Raw genomic sequence first — 23,596 nt, 5'->3', positions numbered from 1 at the left:
TCTACCCAATGCAGGAGCTCGACCAGAACACAAGGATGTCTATATCTATGTAGTACAAAATTCTCCTCTAACCACAAGCAGTTAGCACTCTTACCCTTCTTACGACATAGTGGCAGAAGGTCTAGGACCCTTGACTGGATACCTGGGGTTATACTGACCCTTTCTTGTTCACTGACCTATTCCTCTCCCTATTTATCAGTTATGCCCAATACTAAGTGTTCTCTAAGGAGATTCCCATACCTGTTCACAAACTGTTGTAAAAAAAACAGCATTGATACAATTTGTATCTATGCAGTCATTTGCCAATTTGGCCACCCATGGACAAAGAATGTTAGTAACAGACCAGTGATAACTGTCAGGATGTTGATTTTGTTGGAAAACCATTGACTGATGCCTACTATTCTCTCTGTATGTAGCTGCTGGTAGGTGTATATCTCTTTAGAGAGTTTGCACTGTCCTGTGGCTAAGCCCGTGGAATGAGAAGTGATGATTGAAGAGCATGATCAGGACTGATGATATGATCAGAAGTCTTCATGTAAAGCCTTCTCCTGTGGATCTGCCAGTTCACTGTCTGTCCCTCCTTTATTGCACTACCCCCCTTACTCGCTCTCTCTCTCTCTTTACAATTGAGATCTGTAATTAGGAAACATTAGCAGCCTGAAAGCAGCTTTCATACCTGAAACACTGGCAGTAAATGCACTCAGCAGTTCTCTTACATGGCTATTAATGTCACTTTTATGAAGTAACGAAGAACAAAACACCCTCAGGCACTTTAAACTGTTTTTTTTTTTTTAATACAGTGCAAGCCTTTTCAGGAAGGAACAGTCTCCTTGTTTGCTTTCACAGTTCAGTCTTTGCAGCATGCTGTGTCAGTTGACCCCCTAGATGTAGTACCAGCATGGACTATTCTCACCAACCTCCTCCTCTATTATCCACTCATCAATCCTCTGTATTGTATTTCCCAGGCCGGAGTCTGCCCTGCTTCTCTGCTAACCTCTAATCAAGGCCTGGCATTGTCTTTCACATCCAGATGCCAAGTTGATCCTCTGCTGACCTTTTGTCACTCTGATGATGCTCTGTTATCCTCTAACAGACCCAGCCTGGCCATTTCTTAACCTTTACCGTTTGAAGAATCTCTGCCTGCCTCTATAAAAATAATTGTCTCTATAATGCATTTTATTGGATTCTCTATAATGTTTTCATATGAAATGTCATAGGTTATATTAAAAGAGAATGTAGGCAAACCACCCTTGGCAGTAATGTGAGAAACTATATTTAAAGAGCAACTCCGCTTTTGTTGAGAAAAAAAAAGAATTCCCCTCTGTGTGATCTATCTACATTGCAGGGATTTAAACAAACTTTTTTGCAGATTCCTGCTTTTTGTTATTCTAAAGAAATAGCTGTTTGTCTGTGTCCATGTGGAAAGTGAATCTAATGGAAGTGGTTCTATAATTAGCAATCAGCTGCTGCACCTGCAGGGCTCTGATGAGGAAATTGCCAGTCTACATGCCTTTAGATGTGATCACTAAGAAAATTGAGTACTGTCTGTGATACTTTTTTTATTTGCACTAACATACAATTTTTCAGGACAAGCTTTCGGGGTATGTCCCCTTCTTCAAGGTCCAAGCAGTACTGAGTACTGAGTACTGTTTGGACCTTGAAGAAGGGGACATACCCCGAAAGCTTGTCCTGAAAAATTGTATGTTAGTGCAAATCAAAAAAGTATCACGGACAGTACTCAATTTTCTCTGTCACAACTGCACTAATACGGCTATAATCACATTAAATAGGATGTGATCACTAAAAATATATTTTTTGTTGCAGGGGATGCCAAAAATCACACAATCACACAAGCAGGAAATTACATATCTGGGGGACATTCTGTAAACAGTTTGTGTACAATATGCCTCCAGGTAGTCATATTGCATTGCATTTTACAGAAAATTACAGCACTGCAGATTGAAATGGAAAGGTCATTTTTAAATTCATTTAATTACAATAAGACTTGATTCACAATTATATACGCTATATATATTTTAAACACATTTAATTACAATAGGACTCGATTCACAATTATATACGCTATATATATATATATATATATATATATATATATATATATATATATATATATATATATATATATATGAATTGCAAATGAAAAAAAATATATATATATAAATATATATATATATATTTTTTTTTTTTCATTTGCAATTTTTTTTCCATGAACGTGGCGTTACCGTTAAGTGTACATTATGTGCTGCCTTTGTGGGTTGTGATAAACATCTAGCCAATACGCACTATTTATCTTCATTCTACTTTTCTTTAATTTTAGTCGATTAATTTTATGTGTTTTAAAGGCTATTTATATTGTACATTGAAGGAACAATTGCACACACTATGGTGTTATAATCATTTATTTTTGACATCTTTGAGTTCTTCAACAATGTCAGGCATCCATAGGTCAGCATAAAAGGATTGTGTATACAGTAGGAGAAAACTTGAGTATGGTTGAATTTACCAGATATACCATTTATGTTAAATAGACTCCATAGTTTTAGTGGGAAGTACTAATTATATTTTCATTTATTCACCAATTTCTAAATTGCTAGATACCTTCAGGCATTCAGGGCCTAATATTCTGCCAACCCCATGACATTGCTTGGTCTTCAGACTGCCCTTTGCATTATGGATAACCACCACAGCATTGTTCATGTCCACTCTGATCTCTGCCCATCCTTCGATCCTGCCGATCACTTTACAGAGGTGACTTTACATTGTACTAAGTTCAGTTTTCAACTTGTGTGTTCTTACACCATATAGAACAAAGTGAAAAAAAAAACATTTTCTATATAGAAATTTTCTTGGAGTACTTATTTAAATAGCTGAATCACAGCACATTTTGTAGTTTGATGCGGCTTTATCGCAGGGACGAACAGAGCAGGTCACATGTATATGATTCTGCTTAAATCTCTGCAGGTTCAGCAAGCATTGTACATGAGAAGCTTTGTTTGCCAGGCTGGTGACAGTAACAGAGGGACCCCTACTGAGATTAAACAAGCTTTCCCTAGCTTTAGAGGACAACGGAGAGCAAAAGAAAGATTCATAATCAGGAGGCCAAGACAGAGATCTTTCTTTTTACAGCCTAGGAGGTTAATTGGGATTACTGTGGCATTTAGAGAGGCATCTGAACTTTTGATTCAACTCTCCTCCCCCACAGTTTGCTAACAGGACTCCACTGATTGGGCTCTGATGATTTTTAACTCTTCTCTTCTTGTAAAGAATGCTAAGAGAGGTAATTTCAGCAACATACACCCATTTTAGATGAGTTGTGTTATGCACTTACATTATAGGCAATTTCTAGAAAATATATCAACAGAACATGTAAAGTCACAGACACACTTTGTAGCCACCAGGGGGCACCAGCCTCTTCCCCAGGTTTTACGCACCAATGCTCATTTGGTTGTGCAGCAACCAGAGGAACCCAAGAAAGACGACGCAATGTCTAGAGTCACTGCTGCTGGTTTATCGAGACATGCAAAGTCAATCCCATATGCAGGTTTTTGCATGGTGCTTACGACGGGAAACCTGTCATGAGAGAAACATGCTGGTTGCCAATGTTGTCCTGATTCTGAAAATACGGATTGCCTGGCTATCCCTGGCTTTTTGAGTCACTGACCTGGCATATAGTGTGCAAAGTCAGCGTGAAATCAAGACTACTCATCTACTTTAGGTATATATATATATATATATATATATATATATATAAACCAATGAGCTTCCAGCTTTTATTACCAAAGCTTAATTGAACAAGCTGGGATTAGAAGCTCATTGGTTTCTATGTAGAAGTGAGTCTGATTTTGCACTTTACAGCTTTAGTAAAAAAAACCCCATTGTGTACTTAAAAGTGGGGTATACCTGTATATATATATATATATATATATATATATATATATATATATATATATATATATATATATATATATATATATATATATATATTTCTACTCCACACACAGGATTTAAGATTTAATTATAGCAAAAAAATATATAAAATTGTCCCCATATTATAAAAATATAAAAAAACATGTCCCCATATTGAAAAATAGACAAGACAATAAAATAGGACTATGTGACCTCTTTCATTTCATTCCAGCATTGATAGCCTTAATAGCCCTGTGAAAGAAGCTCTCTTTAAATCGATTTGTCTATTTGTTTTAATCACCCCAAAACTTCTCCCAGATGACATATACATTGAGAGAGAAAGAGACACATGCACATACACACACACACACTATATATATATATATATATATATATATATAGAGAGAGAGAGAGAAAGAGAGAGAGAGAATTATATATATGTGTGTGTGTGTGAAAAAAAATATATACATTTCATTTGGGTACAATAGTATATTGATGCAATTGGCAATTAAAGGAGCACAGTGCTGATTAGCAAAAAATGGCCAGGTCAAGTGCAGAGTACTACCATTTTCATTTCATCGTTTTATTATATTCAAGGTAATTTAGTCCAAAGATAGATTTATCTAATTATACCAGCATTCATTAAAAATTCATATCACTTTAAGGAGTACATAACTGGGCAGATGGGGTTTATGTTTTATATTAGCCTAGAATGCAGCTTTCAGATCATTTATCCTTCAGCACCTCTAGTACCATGGACAGCTACAAGTATAGAGGTTGTTTAACTGCAGCACTCCCACGGGAAAGAACCTGATTTCTTCTCCCAGTTCGGATAATGGTAAATGGGATACTGATACTGATGTGTATGTCCTAATTATTATGGAAAGTTGCTCATTATTTAGGAAGTTGGTGCAGTAAAGTACAAAGTAATCCATTACAGCCAACCACATTTTTAGAATAAGCCTGTGTAACTGCTTAACAATTTTTAGTAGCATCATTTAGTATCTTGCTAAGCCTCCCTTCACACTTCAAACCCATCAATTTAACAGCTCCTCAAAACCGATACACATTTAAGACATGCCATGAATGATAACTGTCACAGTGAGATTGATCTACTAAAACTGGCAAGTGCAAAATCTGCATAGGAGCCAATCAGCTTCCAGATTTTCTTTTGTCAAAGCTTAATTGAACAAGCTGAGGTTAGAAGCTGATTGGTTACCATGCACAGCTGCACCAGATTTTGCACGCTCCAGTTTTAGTAAATCAACCCAGTTGCTTGTATTATCATCCAAACTGTCAAGTCTTTAAATGGATGGTATCATAACTGATCAAATGTGCAGCACCAAGACAACTGCAGATCAAACTGAGGCTAAGATGGTAGCTTCCTTGGCTGTAAAGTATAGGAGGGTTTAATTACGCTTTAAGAGTTTTTTTCGGCCTGACTACGGCAGACAAAGATGCAGAATCCAATACTTTCTAAATGTCCCTGTTCACCCTTGTATGCTAAGTCACTCAATTCTCTACTCACTACGCCCAAATAGGTACATGAGCGTATTCAGGCATTTTTGCCCTTCTAGACTCCAATGAGCGGACCTGTAAACATACCTTTGTGCACATTTTGTGCCTGTAAAAAAACCTCATCTTGCCCAGCTCAGAAAACAAACATGTGCAAAAACACCCAAACAAAGCTTATAAAAATGTCCCTAAAAAGAAAGAAAAACCTCCAGGGATGGAGGCAAGGGTACATTTTCAGGAACACTATGGCATTGAGGTGGGATTGATCAGAGTCAGTAATATTTGCATTGGCATTTCCAGGGCCATTGTGTGTTAAAGTTGAGGGCATCTTGCTGCCCTTCAAGAATAAGACATTTGTTCTGCTAATATGTACACGTATGAAGAGTTAAAGGAAGACCACTTAAGTCCCTATTACTGATTGTTGATAAGTTAAAGAGAACAAGATTCTGCTCTATTATAGGGACTCCTGTCTTCAGCCTTCATTATGTGCAATGCACCTTCAGCTGGAGACGAAAGCTGACAAGCCGCAGCCTTTCCTTAATCATATGTATGCAGCACAGAATGGTGACAGCAGAATAGCAGAGGTAGGTGTTACCATGGTTACCATAGGAGCAGAGAAAGGAGTATCCACTTCACAATGGGGCAAGTGAAGGGAGATGGAGTCAGGGGGCTTGTAGATTGAAACAGTTCAGCTAGTATTTAATAGAATGCATGAGAAAAAAATCCAGAAAAATATGTATTTATGACATACCTATCTACAACATCTAGTTTGAACCCGTGGAGATGACTAGCAGCCATGAATGTATATTTTTTGTATGTATGGGGGGGGGGGGGGGGACGGGACTTCATGTTGTATGAAGTTCTGTTTACTACTAGTACCTTAGAGTGCTGATCTATGGAAACATGCGAAACATGAAGCAAAAGTGGACTCCTTGCATACAGCAACCTCATAAAAGAAGCAATCTGTGCACGTCATGTTCGCGTTTTCTTTCATAAATGGGTGCTTTCGTGAAAACCTGAACAAAGAGAACCAGAGTAAACCTGGAACTATTGCCAATAATCCATAACTGCAATTCTACCTGGGAGGCCCATCAAGACCATCAATGCAAATGACCCACTGAAAATCATATATGGAAGTCTTGTTGGTTTGTACAGGAACGGTTGCATATAATTAAAGTGGAACTACGTTGTATCTGAGCACCACAAATTGAAAACGCTATTTATTTCATTTTTACTATTAAAAACAAACTCGCGCATCCATGTTTCCATGCTTTATTTTGTGCAGAAATCACTTTGAAAAACATCCCCTAGCGTTTATAGCCATGACCATCTTGAGTAAGATCAGATGATTCATGTAGTATTTACTTCCTGGAATCTGGAACCATCTGGTATCCGCTCTTACTATGATGACACCCTAGAAAATCTTGCACATGAGCAGTACAGTATAAACACGCAGGGTGTGCTTAGCTGAGAACCCCTCCCCCAGATGAAACAAACATAAAAAAATGCCCATGGGATATATGACATCATTTTGATCTAGGCCAGAAACCAGGAAGCAGCTGAAGAAATGTTAATTTTTTTTTTTAAAACAAGTAAATGTAATATACCTTCCGATTTATTGACTAATGCTGGCAGGTTAAGCCTTACAAATACATAATGTTTATTAAGAGTCTAGTTCCACTTTAGGGTGACCAGACATCTAGCAATTGGTGATCAATTAAAAGAGAAACTAAATTTACTTCCACTCTAATGGTCTGCATTCCTCGCTGGCACCAGCATCTTCTCCCTGGGTGCCGATCTTCTGGCTTCTCCTTTTGGCCAGAGTGGAATAATGTAACTCTTGTGTATGTGCAGGAGTAAGTCATCCTAGCACAGGGTCTGTGGTAGTGATGTACATGCTGAAGACGACTACAAGCAGGCGGGTTTTGTGTGTTTTATTGCAGAGGAGACATTGCATGTTTCTTTTGTGAAAATAGCCCCCCTGCTTGCAGACTTTTGTAAAACACCTTAAAGTGGTATTAAAGCTTGTTTTAAAAAAAATAACAAACATGTTATGCTTTCCTGCTCTGTGCAGTGGTTTTGCACAGAGCAGCTCCGATCCTCCTCTTCTTGAGTCCCCTGCTGGTGCTCCTAGCACCTCCTCCTACTCGAGCAGTGCCCCCAGAGAAAGCTGCTTGCCCTGGGGGCACCTCTTCATGCTAGCTCCTGAGCCATTGCTCTATGCATCCATAAAACACCAAATGTCATGCCTCGCCCCCCCCCCCCCCGCTCTTGCCTCATTGGCTTGGCTAACTGGTTGTGATTGACAGCAGTGGGAGCCAATGGACTCTGGCTGCTGTCTCATCCAATGAGGAGGGAGAGGCTGCTGCGCACATAATATTAATTCACAATAGGTTCTTTGACACACATACAGACATTCGTTGATCAATTAGAAGTGATCAACAAAATTCCACCATGGCTGATTGACTTGGCAGAATAAAAATTAGTCAAGAGCTCACTAAATCAATCGGTCAAAGAGTCTATAGCTTACAGTTCTTATTCAATCTGATTATTTAATGATCAATTGAATTATTATATTGATTTATATATATATATATATATATATTAGTATAAAGAATATAAACAAAACACACACACTCTTATAATATGCTATCAGATACACAGATCATAACTTTTGATTTGTTAAAGTAGTTGTAAACCCTTGCACACCACTTTTACCTACAGGTAAGCCTATAATACGGCCTACCTGTAGGTACCATGAATATCTCGTAAACTTGCACTGTTTAGAAGACATTCACTATAACAGCATGTCCTGACGTCATCGGCACATGCGCACTGAATAAATGGCTCGCTTTTGCCATTTCTTCAGCTGCTTGACCGTTACCGACAGCTCCTGTGCGCATGCTCCGGGCAATCACAGCGCCGGAGCCCGTGATACCCGGACATAACTCCGGTAGACATTTCGCCGGCCACAGCGGTGTGTAAGAATCGCTGCAGGGGCTTCAAGCTAAGGTAAGTATTTCATAATGCGCTAGTATGCTATGCATACTAGCTCATTATGCCTTTGTCCTGCAGGTTTTTTTTTGTTTGTTTACAACCACTTTAAACAACATATTTATTTTAAGCAGATCTAATCCCAGTACTCAAAACTTCATATCATTTTTAATATGGTAATATAATTTCAAAAGTCACTTTCAGTGCCGTTCACACTACCGCGACTTGTCAGGCGACTTAGCCGCCTGACAAGTCGCTCTCTGTTCTGTACTATGGAACCGTTCTAATAGGAGCGACTCAAGTCGCTCCGACTTAGAAAAAGGTTCCTGTAGTATTTTCGGGGCGACTTCAGGCGACTTGCATTGACTTCTATACAGAAGTCATTTTGCAAGTCGCCGCTGAAGTCGTGTGCAGGTCGCGTCTGTGAGTCGCGCTGCAAGTCGCGTCACCCCTGTGTGAACGGGCACTCAATCTAACATCACAGCTTTCGTTAATATAATACCTGGTAATTCTGCCTTGAAGCCTTTTGTTGAGACACTTCCTGTTAGAGGTTGACAACGCTCTGCCCTTGTATGCCAATTGCTCTCCTGTGTTGGCACCCTGTCTCATATGCTCTTGATGGAGATTACAAGCGACTGCACTGGTGGCCATTGTTGTCACCATCAGGAATCCAGGCAAGATGGATCCAATGCTGAAGCTACTTCATGTGGACGGCAAATGACCGCGAAGAGGCTGAAGGAGATAGGCAGCAAACAAATGACAAATGGTGAAAACAGTATTTCTTAAGGAAAGCCAATGTGCTTTAGCAATCTTAACATCATTTTGTTGGAGCTTTCATCTACTTTTACTAATCTCGTCTATACTGTACATCATAGCAAACTGAAGGACAAGAAAAAACGGCACAAAGGTATTTGGCTTTAAGAGGAACATCTGGTTTAGGTATTGAGAGTGGGCAAAGGAGGCCCTTGGGCAGTCCCAAAAAAAGAGAAAATTTCAGTAGCTGGGCTCATGTGGCCCCATGGAGCATTGGTTATAGGCAAAGAAAATGGGATGATAGTCTTCAAATTAAAGCGGCTATGTCATCTGGACAGTAAAGGAGCCCAAAGACATACGATGATCATTGCCCGATCCAGGCAGGCATAATCGGATTGGAAAAAATGGTATATCTATGATCACTCTGTGATCCTCCTTGCCCCAGATGCTCTTATTTAATTCCTCTCGGGGGAAGTATCAAGTGATCTGATTGGATTTTTCCCAGCCAATCACAATGTTTTCCTTATTAGATAAATAGTCCTGGATCTCTCTTCTTATCTGCTGCCTCCTCTCCCAGCATAAAAATGGACCTGGGAGCACCACCTTATGATGTTTGGAGGTACTGTAGTTACAGAATCTATTGATTTGCAGTTTGAATTAAAATCCCACCAGTGACACCATCTGCATGGAGTAGGTATTGTCTTTCTGTGTTTGTATGGAGAGCTCCATTTCCCTCCCATAGTCCAGAAGCACACTGGTAGGATATTTGGTGCCTGTGAAAATTGGGCTTAGTTTGTGTATCTGCCTGACATCAGCTAAGGATATTAAATTGTAAGCTCCTTCGGTGAAGGACTCCTGTTATAATTAAGTTTTGGGGTTGAGTTACTAAAGGCAAATATACTGAGCTCTGCAAGTGCAATTGCTTCAGAGCTTAGTAAATGATGTAAAGCTTCACTTTGCAAAGAATACCCAATCACATGCAAGGAAAATAAAAAACAGCGTTTTTGCTTGCACATGATTGGATGATAGAAACCAGCAGAGCTTCCCCTCGTTTTAGAGCTTCCCCTCAGATCTAGAGCAAATGCACTGGAAGTGTACAGTATATTTGCCTCTAGTGAATAAACCTCTATCTGCTTAGTAAAGCTTAAATAAAAATGCACTATATAAGTAATTATATACAGTAGGCACTATGGTCACATTAAATTAGAGTTATACTTTGTTGCCTAGTGAGTGTTTGACATTTTAAATCGCTTGCTTATTATTGGAAATGCATGCGAAAATAGATTGACTAGCAATGCGGCAGAAGGCTCATTTGTCCGCGTAGTAAGTGCCCATGATATACAAGATAAGTGACATTATTCGGTGTGTCTTGGATAATAATTTGTAGATTGAAGTCTTCGTTTGCTATAATAGTAGATAATTAGCTACATATATATAATTATATGGCTATCAGTTGACAAGTTTTCACGGTACTAATGAGATTGGACAAAGGAGATGGTGCACTATGTTGGCCAATCTTATTATCCACCTATTGTCACTGTTTTCCACGTTTTGACATTATCAAAATCTACATTTAAATGCGGATGCATGCTCACTGACTTAATATTAGCCAGTGCAAGAAATACCCATAATTCTGTCATTAGTTTCCACCCTGTAGCGCAGAGCAGTGGAATATCTGATATCTGATATAAGTCAGCGAGACCTGGAGAATCATTTTTTTCTGATGCTTGGCTGAACCTACTGAAGTCATGGTTTCTAACTTCAGCAAATCATTTTTAAAAATGCCTACATATAGTTTCCTTATTATAAGTGATGACTATAAATATATGAAATATTAATATAAAACACCCCATGCTTTAGATCTATATTTTTTTCAGCCCCCTCTGAAATGCTTCACTGTTATGCCGCGTACACACGGTCGAACTGTATGACGTACTTAGTCTGGCGTTCTTTCCGCCAGACTGTCCGTCGGACTTTCCGAACGGGCTACTTGCCCACACACGGCACTTTTTGAGCGGACTAATACGGCGTACTAAGTCCACCGTACTATCCGCCCTACTTTTGAAATGAACGGACTCGCCCACACACGCGGAGGAAAGTCCGCTCATTTCGAGCGCGTCTCCAGGTAGGCGGAGCCCGCGAAGGAGACGTTCAAGAAGATAGCGGAGGAGTCCGGCGAGAAGACCCCCGAAGACGGAAGACCCCCGGAGCTGTGCAATAAAGTATTTTATCTCGTGTGTTGTGTTTTTTTTTGTACTTTTATTTTACAGGTGAATGGGTAGGGGTACATTGTACCCCATACTCATTCACATAGGGTGGGGGGCCGGTATCCGGGGCCCCCTTATTAAAGGGGGCTCCCGGATTCCGATAAGCCCCCCGCCCGCAGACCCCGACAACCACCGGCCAGGGTTGTTGGGAAGAGGCCCTTGTCCTCATCAACATGGGGACAAGGTGCTTTGGGGTGGTACGGCTCAGGAGGGGGGGCGCTCGCTCGCCCCCCTTTCCTGGCCGGCCAGGTAGCGTGCTCGGACAAGGGTCTGTTGTGGACTTGGGGGGGACCCCCACGCCGATTTTTTTCAGCGTTGGGGTTCCCCTATAAGTCCATACCAGGCGGCGGGGCCAGCGACGTCTCCTTCGCGGGCCCCGCCTACCTGGATACCCACTCGAAATGAGCGGACTTTTCTCCGGACGGGAAAAGTCCGCTCATTTCAAAAGTACGGCGGACTGGCATACACACGGCCGGATTGTCCGCCGAAATGCGAGTACGACGGACAGAATTTCGAAAAATCCGAAATTCTTAGTACGCCGGACTGCACGCTGAAAAAGTCAGCTGAAGCCCACACACGAGCGGACTGTCCGCTGAAATGTGTTTCGGCGGACTAAGTACGCCATACAGTCCGCTCGTGTGTACGCGGCATTAAAGGAAATATGTCACATAAAAAATGCCATTGTTGAAAGCCTCATATGGAAGCTCACATCCTTTGGCTTAAGCCTAGTACAATGGGCTGAATGTCGGCCGACATCAGCCAGTTCAATAGAAACCATCCGACGTTCGGCCCGCGTGCATGGACTGACAGAAGCTTCCCTCGAAGGCTCATGACCAAAAAAGGTCTGCCAACTGGTTCCCGTTTAGCATTCTCACCCAATGACTGAGAGTGCTGACCAGAGTGTTTTGGCGGGGGACTTTTGTCAAAGGTCCATGACCGAAAAAGGTCTGCCAACTGGTTCCCGTTTAGCATTCTCACCCAATGACTGAGAGTGCTGACCAGAGTGTTTTGGCGGGGGACTTTTGTCAAAGGTCCATGACCGAAAAAGGTCTGCCAACTGGTTCCCGGTTAGCATTCTCACCCAATGACTGAGAGTGCTGACCAGAGTGTTTTGGCGGGGTACGTTTGTCGAAGGTCCATGACCGAAAAAGTTCTGCCAACTGGTTCCCGTTTAGCATTCTCACGCAATGACTGAGAGCGCTGACCAGAGTGTTTTTGCGGGGTACGTTTGTCGAAGGTTCATGACCAAAAAAGGTCTGCCAACTGGTTCCCATTTAGCATTCTCACCCAATGACTGAGAGCGCTGACCAGAGTGTTTTGGCGGGGGACTTTTGTCGAAGGCCCATGACCAAAAAAGGTCTGCCAACTGGTTCCCATTTAGCATTCTCAGCCAATGACTGAGAGCCTTGACAAGAGTGTTTTGGCAGGAAACTTTTGTCGAAGGTCCATGACCGAAAAAGCTCTGCCAACTGGCTCCTGTTCAGCATTCTCAGCCAATGGTTGAGAGTGTTGTGGCTGGGGGGCTGTACTAAAATGAAGCGGTCAACCCGCTGGGTTGAATGAAAAAAAAAAAAAAATAGTAGAGTGCACTAGTCTTTACTGGGCTGCAAACTAGTTCCAGGAGCTGAACGTGAACCTGTTCTAAGGGGCTGATTTACTAAAGGCAAATAGACTGTGCACTTTACAAGTGCAGTTGCACTCTGTAAGCTCTGTAAGGGCATTTGCTCCAATGCTTAGTAAATCAGGGAAAGATTTACTGACTTCCATTATCCAATCATGTTTTTTTTTATCTTAGCACATAATTGGATATCCTTTAAAAACCTTATTTACTAAGCTTGGGAACAAATGCCCTTGCAGAGTGCAATTGCACTTGCAACGTGCACAATCTATGTGCCTTTAGTAAATCAACCCCTAAGTGTCATCACTAACTCTTGTGTCTTTTAAAAAAAAAAAAAATAATTGCTGTAATAACATGACAAACATTTGCACAGCTATAATGGGAAAAAAATGTCTAATATAATAATTTTTTATGTTTGATAGCACCATCTAGTGGCTATAATGTGGTATTTTCCTGATTGAGGTATTTCTGGAAAAAATATATTGCAGTATGGCTCCTAGATGGCACATACAAAAAAATCATATTGGACAACTCAGAAAGAATGTTGTCACATTCGTACAGCTAACTTATTATAGCCCCTAAGAGCTTGCAGCCCAACATAATTTCAGCTTCATGTTAATGCTTTTCGCATACAATGCCTTGAAAAAAGTATTCGTTGCCCTTTACATTTTCCACATTTTGTCATGTTACAACCAAAAACATAAATGTATTTTATTGGGTTTTTATGTGATAGACCAACACAAAGTGGCACATAATTGGGAAGTAGAAGGAAAATTATAAATGGTTTTCATTTTTTTTTACAAATGCCTGAAAAGTGTGGCATACATTTGCATTCAGCCCCTTTTACTCTGATACCCCAAACTAAAATCTAGCGGAACCAATTGCCCTCAGGAGTCACCTAATTAGTAAATAGAGTCCACATGTGTGTAATTTATTGTCAGTATAAATACAGCTGTTCTGTGAAGCCCTCATAGGTTTATTGGAGAACCTTAGTGAACAAACAGCATGAAGGCCAAGGAACACACCAGATAGATCAAGGATAAAGTTATGGAGAAGTTTAAAGCAGGGTTTGGTTATAAAAAAATATTCCAAGCTTTGAACATCTCACAGGGCATTGTTCAATCCATCATTCGAAAATGGAAAGCGTATGGCACAACTGCAAACCTACCAAGACATGGCCATCCACCTAAACTGACAGGCCTGGTAAGGAGAGCATTAATCAGAGAAGCAGCCAAGAGGTCCATAGTAACTCTAAAGGAGCTCAGGTGGGAGAATCTTTCACAAGACAACCATTAGTCGTGCACTCTACAAATCTGGCCTTTATGGAAGAGTGGTAAGAAGAAAGCCATTGTTGAAAGAAAGTCATAAGAAGTCCCATTTTCAGTTTGGGAGAAGCCATGTGGGGGACACAGCAAACATGTGGAAGAAGGTGCTCTGGTCAGATGAGGCCAACATTGAGATTTTTGGCCTAAAAGAAAAACGATATGTATGGCAGAAAACAAACACTGCACATCACCCTGAACACACCATCACCGTGAAACATGGTGGTGGCAGCATCATGTTGTGGGGATGCTTTTCTTCAGTGGGGACAGTGAAGCTGGTCAGAGTTGATGAAAAGATGGATGGACCACCCAAATACAGGGCAATCTTAGAAGAAAACCTGTTATGCCCTGTACACACGGTCGGACATTCTGACCACAACATTTTGGCCCAAACTTGTGTTGTATACACACAGTCGCACAAAGTTATATATATATAGGAAGGGAGGGGGTGCCTCAACTGGTATTGACAATTTTAAAACAGGTGCAGGCCAGGGGAACTCAGGAATAGTCAAAGCAGGTCTGTCATGAACTTTTATTCAGCAGTAAACAAACAAGCTTCAATGCAGGAGGGCTTTGACATTAAGTCTATAGCGTGAAACAAAACATCTTCTCATACAAGTCACAAAAGCTGGCCAAACATGGCTGGAATTACAGCCATTTTCACAAAAATTGGTAAAAAAAATTGAAGGAACCAGGTGGAAAATTGTCACATGAACAGTGTCTGCATCCTATCAGATGCAGTCACAGTTCAGGTGTTTAGACAGCCACGGGTACTGCGGCAGTCTGAAAAATACAGTCATCAAGAGAGACTCTCCATCCACATGTGGTTGTAAACCCTTACAGACCACTTTTACCTACAAGTAAGCCTACATTAAGGCTTACCTGTAGGCGCAAGAAATATCTCCTAAACCTACACGATTGAGGAGATATTTGTAAAAGACAGGCACAGCTGTCTACGGCGCATGCGCCGCAGACAACGGCGTGCAGGCGCACTGAGCGTGCCGCTGCTAATAACGATCATGCTGTTAGTGGTGGGAGTGACGTCATCGCAGCTCTGGCCAATCACAGCGCCGAAGCCACGACACCCGGAAGGAAGATGGACGCTTTGTGGAAGAGGGGACATCAGTGACATCGTTGGCTCCTGTGTCAGGTAAGTGACACATAATGGGCTACTCTGCGATGCAAAGTAGCCTATTATGCTTTACCTTTGCAGGGAAACAAAGAGGAAGTAAAACCCATCAGGGTTTACTCTCTCTTTAAAGAGGAAGTAAACCCTGATGAGTTTACTTCCTCTTTTTTTCCCTGCAAAGGTAAAGCATAATGGACTACTATGCATCGCATAGTAGCCCATTATGTGTCACTTACCTGACACAGGAGCCAGCAAAGTCGCCGCTGTCCCCTGTAGTCCGCCGCATCCATCTTGCTTGTGGCGTCTCGCAGCTCCGCCGAATGACAGCGGCGAAGCCGCGATGACGTCACTCCCGCGCATGCGCACGGGAGTGGCGTCTCGCAGCTCCGCCGCTGTCATTTGGCAAAGCCGCGATGACGTCACTCCCGCGCATGCTCATGGGAGTCGACAAATGTGGCAGCTCCATTCTTGGAACTGCCGCGTTTAGTGCGCCTGCGCGCCGCTGTCTACGGCGCATGTGCCGTAGACAGCGGTGCCCGTTTTCGGGCAAATATCTCCTAAACCATATAGGCTTAGGAGATATTTCTTGGACCTACAGGTAAGCCTTAATCTAGGCTTACCTGTAGGTCAAAGTGGTTTGTAAGGGTTTACTTCCTCTTTAAGTGTGGATAGAGGAAACTTGATTTCTCTTTTTCAGCCCATGGTTGACTGAGAAGAATCCACATGTGTATGGCCAGATTGAACCCAAGTCACTTTCTGATTAATAGGTTGCTTCATAAAGGGTTTACCAAACAAACGGGCAGCTCTGATACCTTTTTTAGTGTTCTGTCAGCAGTCAGTCTTTTCACCCATCATCAGACTGTCACAGCAGAGAGAGAAAAAAAACCCTGAGCATAATTTAGATCACATATATAAAGGCCTGTAAACAACTGAGATTATTTAGCAAGGTTTGGCTGCCAGGTAAGATGAGGACCTACTAATAGAGGCTTTATCCCACCCAAGGCTCTACAAAGTCTCCAGTCTCCAGGACCCTGAACAGAATTAAGATATCATATCAGACACAAATCTTAGAGCCTCCTGCCGTATGTAGGTGAGAAACCTAAGCGACGCATAAGCATTGTGCACAATTTTCAGCCAAGCATAAATACAAATAGGGGAAATCAGAAATAAAAAGAATGTTTGGCTTATCTGAGTGTGCCTTTAAACATAAGGTGTTGTATTGCCAAGCTCTTCATTTTCCTAATACTGTACCATACATTATTAATGTCAGTTTGATTTGCATGGAGTGTAAGTGCTAATGTTGTTGGGAATTAAATTTTCCACCACTGTCTCGCCACGTGTACCTTATCCTCCTTCATCTCCTGTTTATTTCATTATCAGAACAATAACATTGCCTTTTAAGATGGGGTTTTAATTAGTTGCCTCGGTGGCTTCCTCCCCGGAGCTTGCCGAGCACAAATTTCTAAAGTAGCATGAAGTGCTATCCAGGCAAATTAATCTTTGTGATTAATATCACTTACCTTTGTGATGCAAGAGTAGCAGGGATGTAGATAATGAGCAAGAAGAACACAAGATGATGCTTAGTGGGGGATCTGCTTCACGCAAGGGGAAAGAATGATTTGTAGTTTTCTCGAAAGACAACTCGTGCTAGCATGGAGTAAAATGCTAAAGAACTAAAATAAAAGCTTCAAATATAAAGTTCAAATATAGCTCAAGCTTTATTCAGCACAATAAAGCCTTCTCCATATCTTTCACTTGCTTGGCCAATCCCACCGAAAAAAAGGTTTACTGTTTATTTTAGGATAGTAAGCAGCAGTGCCGGGACAAGATCATCCAGTGCCCAGGGCAAAAGATGCCAAACTGCTCCCCCCTCCCATTTCTTTTAGGGTTTAGGGTGCCCCCATCCCTGCAATAAACCATGGTGCCCAGGGCAGCCGTCCCTCCTGCCCACCCCTTGTCCTGGCCCAGGTAAGCAGAGCCATGCAAATCATTTCATTATGTCCCTGGGGCCCACTGTTCATCTGGAGGTGAAGGGACATCTTCAATTGGGGATACCTATTCCAACTATCTAATAAGGCCCCTTTCACACATGCGGACAGTATGTCCGTATTTCATCCATCCGTTTGCAGATGAAATACGGACATACATGCATCCCTATGGGATAGCGGGTATCTACGAATGAACATCCGCAGACACCCGCTATTGTCCGCCTCCGCAATTGTTCGATTCTGCAGACAGAGGAAAATCCTATTTTTCTATCCGTCTGCAGAGCGGATCGGATGAACACGGACAGATGGTCCATTCTCATTCGATCCCCATAGAGGAGGGTGGAGAGCTGACAGGGCAGTTCCTGCACAGTGTGCGGAGACCGCCCTGTCCGCCGCCGGCTCAGCGGGGACAATGGAGCGATCCCCGATGAGCGAGCGGATCATCACAGGGCGGATCATTACTGATCCGTCCCGTGTGAAAGGGGGCTAAGGGATTTTTTCTAATTTTGAAGAGATTTCCTATCATCTCTTGAAAAATAGAAACTGACTGGGGCTTTCGCTCTGGCGCAATAATAAGTCTAGGGGCATGTCTTTTTAAATTCTGTTGCTGTAGAATTTATAACAGAATAAGCACAATGGGGAATAGGTAAAGCTTACTTGTAACTTTAGAACAAGAACACCTCTCTACAGCAGCCATAGTACAGTCACTACTTCACTGCCATCATCCAGTCCTGGAAGGCCCCAGGGGCAAGCAGCCCCCTGGAGCATCAGAAGTCCATCTTCGCAGGGAAGAATGCTAAGTACCCAAGTCTGTCTAGGCTCCAACCTAATTACCCTTTCTCTCCTCACATACTGGGCACACTTCCCCAGGGATTGGGCAGAGGGTAGTAACTATTTGGGCTGTGGGATTTGAATTTCCCACCCCAAGCTCTGGAGGTTTCCCAACAGAGCCAAGGGGAAATAATCAATCTCACAGCCTGTGAAGCCACAAGAGACTTGACCAATCCAGCCCCTCACGTTACAGAGTGAGCCCAGGCTAAACTTTCCTTGCAGCCCATCTAGGAGGGTACTACAGGAACAAAGTGGAGAAGAGGCTGCCGGGACCAGTTTTACAGCCAGAGGGAGTGGAGGATCAGGTAAGTAAAACTGCTTTTGCTGATTCCCCCAGACTTAAATGAGTATTTAGTCCTTATAGCTTCAGAATTAGAGAGAGAATTGAAATGATGACTGAGATCATTTTAAAATAAAGCATGCATCCATAATAATATCTGTGCATACCGAGACCATTTACTGTTATTTCTTATTGCTGTTATTTTCTGAGGTGTAGCTGGAAGGAGGTTTCACGTGAAAGCACATTTTTACTGCGAGGTATAACTGGCTGCGCCTCTCTGGAGACTCAGAAAAGCCTCAAAAAGCATTTTAATATTGTGTTCCTCTGTGCAGGGGATAACCATATGTCTTCCTACGGAATCACTAAATTATATTGCAGAAACCGCTTCCTTTTCCTCTAACCCTCATCCCCTTCCATAAATCACGTCTTCTACATTCTTTCAACCACCAGCATCCATCTGCAGAATATGAAATACTCTAGGTATCACCTCTCTAAGATTCACAATTATCTAACTAATATATCAGAGAAAGCTTGTCAAGAGCGTTCTTAGAGCAAAAGAAGACCCATCTTTTTATGGTTATTGTACCATTACTGCTGTAAGGACCGGTAAACTGTAAATACAAGATCTCATGATAGCCGTAGCATTTATGAATCTAAAAAACCTTTCATTTTCATAATTATAAACTATGATAATTAAAATAATTGTGTCCGCCCTCTGTAAAGCGGTACTAAACCCATAAACAAAAATGAATCATATTGCAGCTTATTTTTCAACTTCCTTTAGCAGACCAAGCTGTCCAGCAAATGTGGCGGTTAAAGAGTTGAGACAAACTATTTAACATTGATAGGTGTGCTCACAATGATCAGCTTTTATTCATTTATATAAAACCTTTATCCCATAGGGAAAGAAATGTTTGCGGTAACTGCTTAAAAAGTGTTATCTGGAGTTCAGCTTCAATTTGTTACACAGGTCCAGCTAAAGCTGCTAATACACTCCCCTCTTCCCAGATAGATGATGCTACTTTCCTGGGGTGGCTCAGTTACTCCTGCATAGATTGGAGAAGCCCTTACATAGGTGTCACTGGCCAGAACACCTGGTGAAATTAAAAGATACAAAAAAAAAAGAAAACGAGTGCAGCCACCACTTCTGAGGATTGGTAAGCTGCAATATATAATGTTTTATAACCCCTTCCCTCCGGCAGTACACACAAAACTTGGTCTTTATCTGTGAGGTCGCATATATGCGTACAGGGGCGGACTGACCATTCGGGCACTCGGCACTGTCTGAGGGCACCATGCCACTAATGGGCCCCATCAGGGTTGCCAGCTTCAATAATGGAAAAAAGAAGAAGTTCCCCGTGGGGTTTTTAGGCAGCAATGAGGATGCAAAAGATTCATAAAAATCTATTTGGTTTTATTGGTCAAAAAACTAGTCATACCATATACAATACATGCATGAATTAAAATGTGAGCTCTGGTGTACAGCAGACAATAGATCCTACTGTGGTAAAGATACAAGGTACAGAGTACAAATATAATGCATACATTCATTCTAAAAGAGTAAAAGAAAAGTATTCAAATCAATATCCATTTTGTAATTTCAATAACCATCTGGCATGCTTGATACCCCAATGCATTTCAGCCTTGGACGATTTATGGCCTTCTTCAGGGGGGGGGATTTTTTCTCTTATCTCCGCAATTCTGCAGGAATCGCTGTATTTATGTCCACACCACACCTACCCGGGTAGGTGTGGTGTGGACGTAAATATAGCGGAAATCTCAGCCGCCATGCATACGCATACGCCTAGTGACGCGGCGGGGGGGCATGCACCCCCTAGAGGTCCAGGAAGAAAAGACGGTGGGCAGGAGGGACAAAGGGTTCCTGCCACCATCATATGATTATATGTGGCAGGGAAATGGTTAAAAAGTGAATCTTCACCACAGTCACTAAGCTCTGAGAAAAAATTTGTGCAACTGCATTTCCTAAGTCCACCGTCTATTTGCCTTTAGTAAATCCACCCCATAGTGTCTTATTCTATTTATTTTTTACTAGAGGATGCAGAAAAAGAATTGAAATTACGAATTATGTGGCTGAAGTACCCAAGCTATATAAAAAGTCAGGGAGGGTTTCAGCATTTCCCCATTAGTAAAATGTCACATTTTTGTGGGCTAAATAACATTTCCTGTGCTGCTTCATAGAATTCCTGTTTGATACATCTGTATTTTTATTTTTCTACAGTGGGAAGAAGTGAGCGGCTATGATGAAAACCTCAACACAATACGCACATACCAAGTGTGCAATGTTTTTGGGCCCAACCAGAACAACTGGCTTCGTACTACCTTCATTCCTCGGCGGAATGCCCAGCGCGTCTACGTGGAGATGCGCTTTACTGTCCGAGACTGTAGTAGCCTCCCTAATGTGCCAGGGTCTTGTAAAGAAACTTTTAACTTGTATTACTATGAGTCGGACTCCCACGTTCCGAATAAAGACTCAGCATTTTGGAATGATGCTCCTTACCTTAAAGTAGACACCATAGCTGCTGATGAAAGCTTTTCTCAGGTGGACTTTGGTGGGAGGCTGATGAAAGTGAACACTGAAGTTCGTAGTTTTGGCCCATTGACTCGCAGTGGCTTCTATTTAGCCTTCCAGGATTATGGAGCATGTATGTCACTCCTGTCTGTCCGCGTCTTCTTCAAAAAGTGCCCCACTGTGGTTCAGAATTTTGCAGTCTTCCCGGAAACCATGACTGGGGCAGAGAGCACATCGTTGGTGATAGCAAGAGGAACATGTATCCCTAATGCAGAGGAAGTAGATGTACACATTAAACTGTACTGCAATGGTGATGGAGAATGGATGGTGCCCATTGGCAGATGTACCTGCAAAGCTGGATATGAACCTGAAAATCATACTGTCTGCAAAGGTAAGCTCTTGTTACTACCTAGTATCAATCCCTAATAGTAGAAAATATTTTTTTATGGTAACTGTATGTGCTTAAAGTGTTACTAAAACCAGGACCCTGCATTCTCTGGTCTCCCACGGTACACAGAACATGGAAATGCAATTATTTTAGTAAATATAAACTGCTAAATACCTTTTTCTCATCAGCAGTATATAGAAGGCTTGTGACTTCTATCAGTGTCCAGTTTTCATTCTCTTCTGGTTGTCCTATGAGGCGGCATGGCACCTGACCCTCACCAAACTGAGCACATGCAGAGTGCCTCCAAGGGCTCTGTACTATCAAGAGATAGATTGGGGACAGGGGAGGATCAGAGAAGACAGGTTCAAACAGCCTTTTTACACAATGCAGAGGATTAACCCCTTAGGTTTTACAGTGAGTATAACAAGCATGCTTTACTGCATATACAGACTGATTTTACTGTTGTGGGTTTAGTAACACTTTAAGATCTGTAATTATAGTATTAGTATATCAATTCCTTTTTTATTTTACATAACCTTATTTTTATTTTCTTCTACATTCACATGCAGGCCAAGCTACCCAACAAAGGTAGCAAGCCTTTAGTTTGACTTTAAAGGAATTAAAAGCCTTATTTTTTTTTTTAATACATACATGAATCTGGTCGACTTAATAATAATCTTGAAAAAATAATCTCATTGATATGGCTGTTGTTTTACAAACCTACTTTCTATCTAGTAACTTTATACCTTCCAGTATAGTCATTATATATTTAAGCTGTGCTCCACTGTGATTGTGCTTCTGGCCACCTATAAAGAGATATCTCATTGACGTTGGAGGTAGAGAAGCGTTTGCTCCTGGAGTTGCTGGAACATGGGACCTTTTAGCCCTTGTACACACGGTCGGACATTTCGATGGACAATGTCCGATAGGACTGTATTGTCGGATAATCCGACAGTGTGTGGGCTCCATCGGACTGTTTCCATCGGAGTATCTGACGGAACAAGTTTTCCAGCTGGGCTATAAAATTTTCAGACAACATGATCCGATCGGACTTTGTCCGATCATGTGTAGAGAATTCCAATTGGACAAAGTGCCACGCATGCTCAGATCAAATTCCTAGACCAAAGCTATTGGCTACTAGCCTGAACGTAGTCCTGTCCTAACGAAATAACGTCATCACGTTAAGTACGATCGGATTTTCTGACAACTTTGTCCAACTGTGTGTATGCAACAGTTTTGGACAAAATCCGTTGGACAAAATCCGACGGATTTGGTTGTCGGAATGCCCGACTGTGTGTACAGGGGCTTACAGTAATTGCTGGGACTTTGCACTTGTACAGCATTTTGATTCCTCCCCTTTATTCTCCCCTACAAAGCTGGATTATGTAACCACAAACATTTCCAATAGCCGTTGTTTGCTTACTGTGTACCTAAGAATAGCCATGAAGCCTCGATCATTGCAAGCAATGCTCAAATTGTAACCATAGCTTGTAATTGTTAGGCCATTTGGTGCAGCCTACAAAATTCCCCTCCAAGGCAAGTCTATCTGCCTGAATGATTAAAACCTCAGAATCCTCAGGGTTAGCTCAGCATATGTGTGTAACATGTAACATTCTCCAATATGTGAACTTATCCTTTAACAGGAAATTCACTTTAATTTCGTTGGCCTCAGGTGATACACAGAGATGAAAAAAAAAACTCCTACATAAGTTGTAGCTGTGTGGTAGAGGCTTCAGATGGCTGGTTTTCGGCCAACATGATGCTTGATGACCAACCCAATTTCCAAACTGACACAATGGGGTGGCACTGGGGAGCTAAGGTAACTGGCACTTATCTGGGATATTGCTTATTTATGGCAAGACTTTACATTGCCGCAGAAGAGGCCCTTGTCCCCGTCAACATGGGGACAAGGTGCTTTTGCTTTGGTGTAGGGGGAATGTGGCCTGGTATGGTTCAGAGGGGGGAGGGGAGCACTCCCTGGGCAGTTTATACCCACAGATCCACGTCCCGGCTCTGTTACCGGCAATCGCGGGTGCCCTGTGGACATCGCGGCC

The 23,596-nt window shown here is 41.9% G+C and overlaps 1 protein-coding gene across 3 annotated transcripts in view; it reads left to right on the top strand.

Moving 5' to 3' along the window:
• The window catches only part of EPHB1 (EPH receptor B1), a 409,064-nt gene that overhangs the window by 162,172 nt on the left and 223,296 nt on the right, over positions 1 to 23,596 (top strand). For all 3 annotated transcript variants that reach the window (XM_077488639.1, XM_077488637.1, XM_077488638.1), the window contains one exon: positions 20,864 to 21,545. In XM_077488639.1, the coding sequence (XP_077344765.1) occupies positions 20,864 to 21,545 (682 nt within the window). The remainder of the gene's footprint in view (positions 1 to 20,863; positions 21,546 to 23,596) is intronic.

The sequence above is a fragment of the Lithobates pipiens genome, unplaced genomic scaffold, assembly GCF_037356315.1.
Source record: "Lithobates pipiens isolate NorthernLeopardFrog02 unplaced genomic scaffold, aLitPip1_a1.2 Scaffold_18, whole genome shotgun sequence".
In the NCBI taxonomy this organism is placed as follows: domain Eukaryota; kingdom Metazoa; phylum Chordata; class Amphibia; order Anura; family Ranidae; genus Lithobates; species Lithobates pipiens.
The sequence above is the reverse complement of the archived record's forward strand: the minus strand, read 5'-3'. Positions and strand labels throughout refer to the sequence as shown.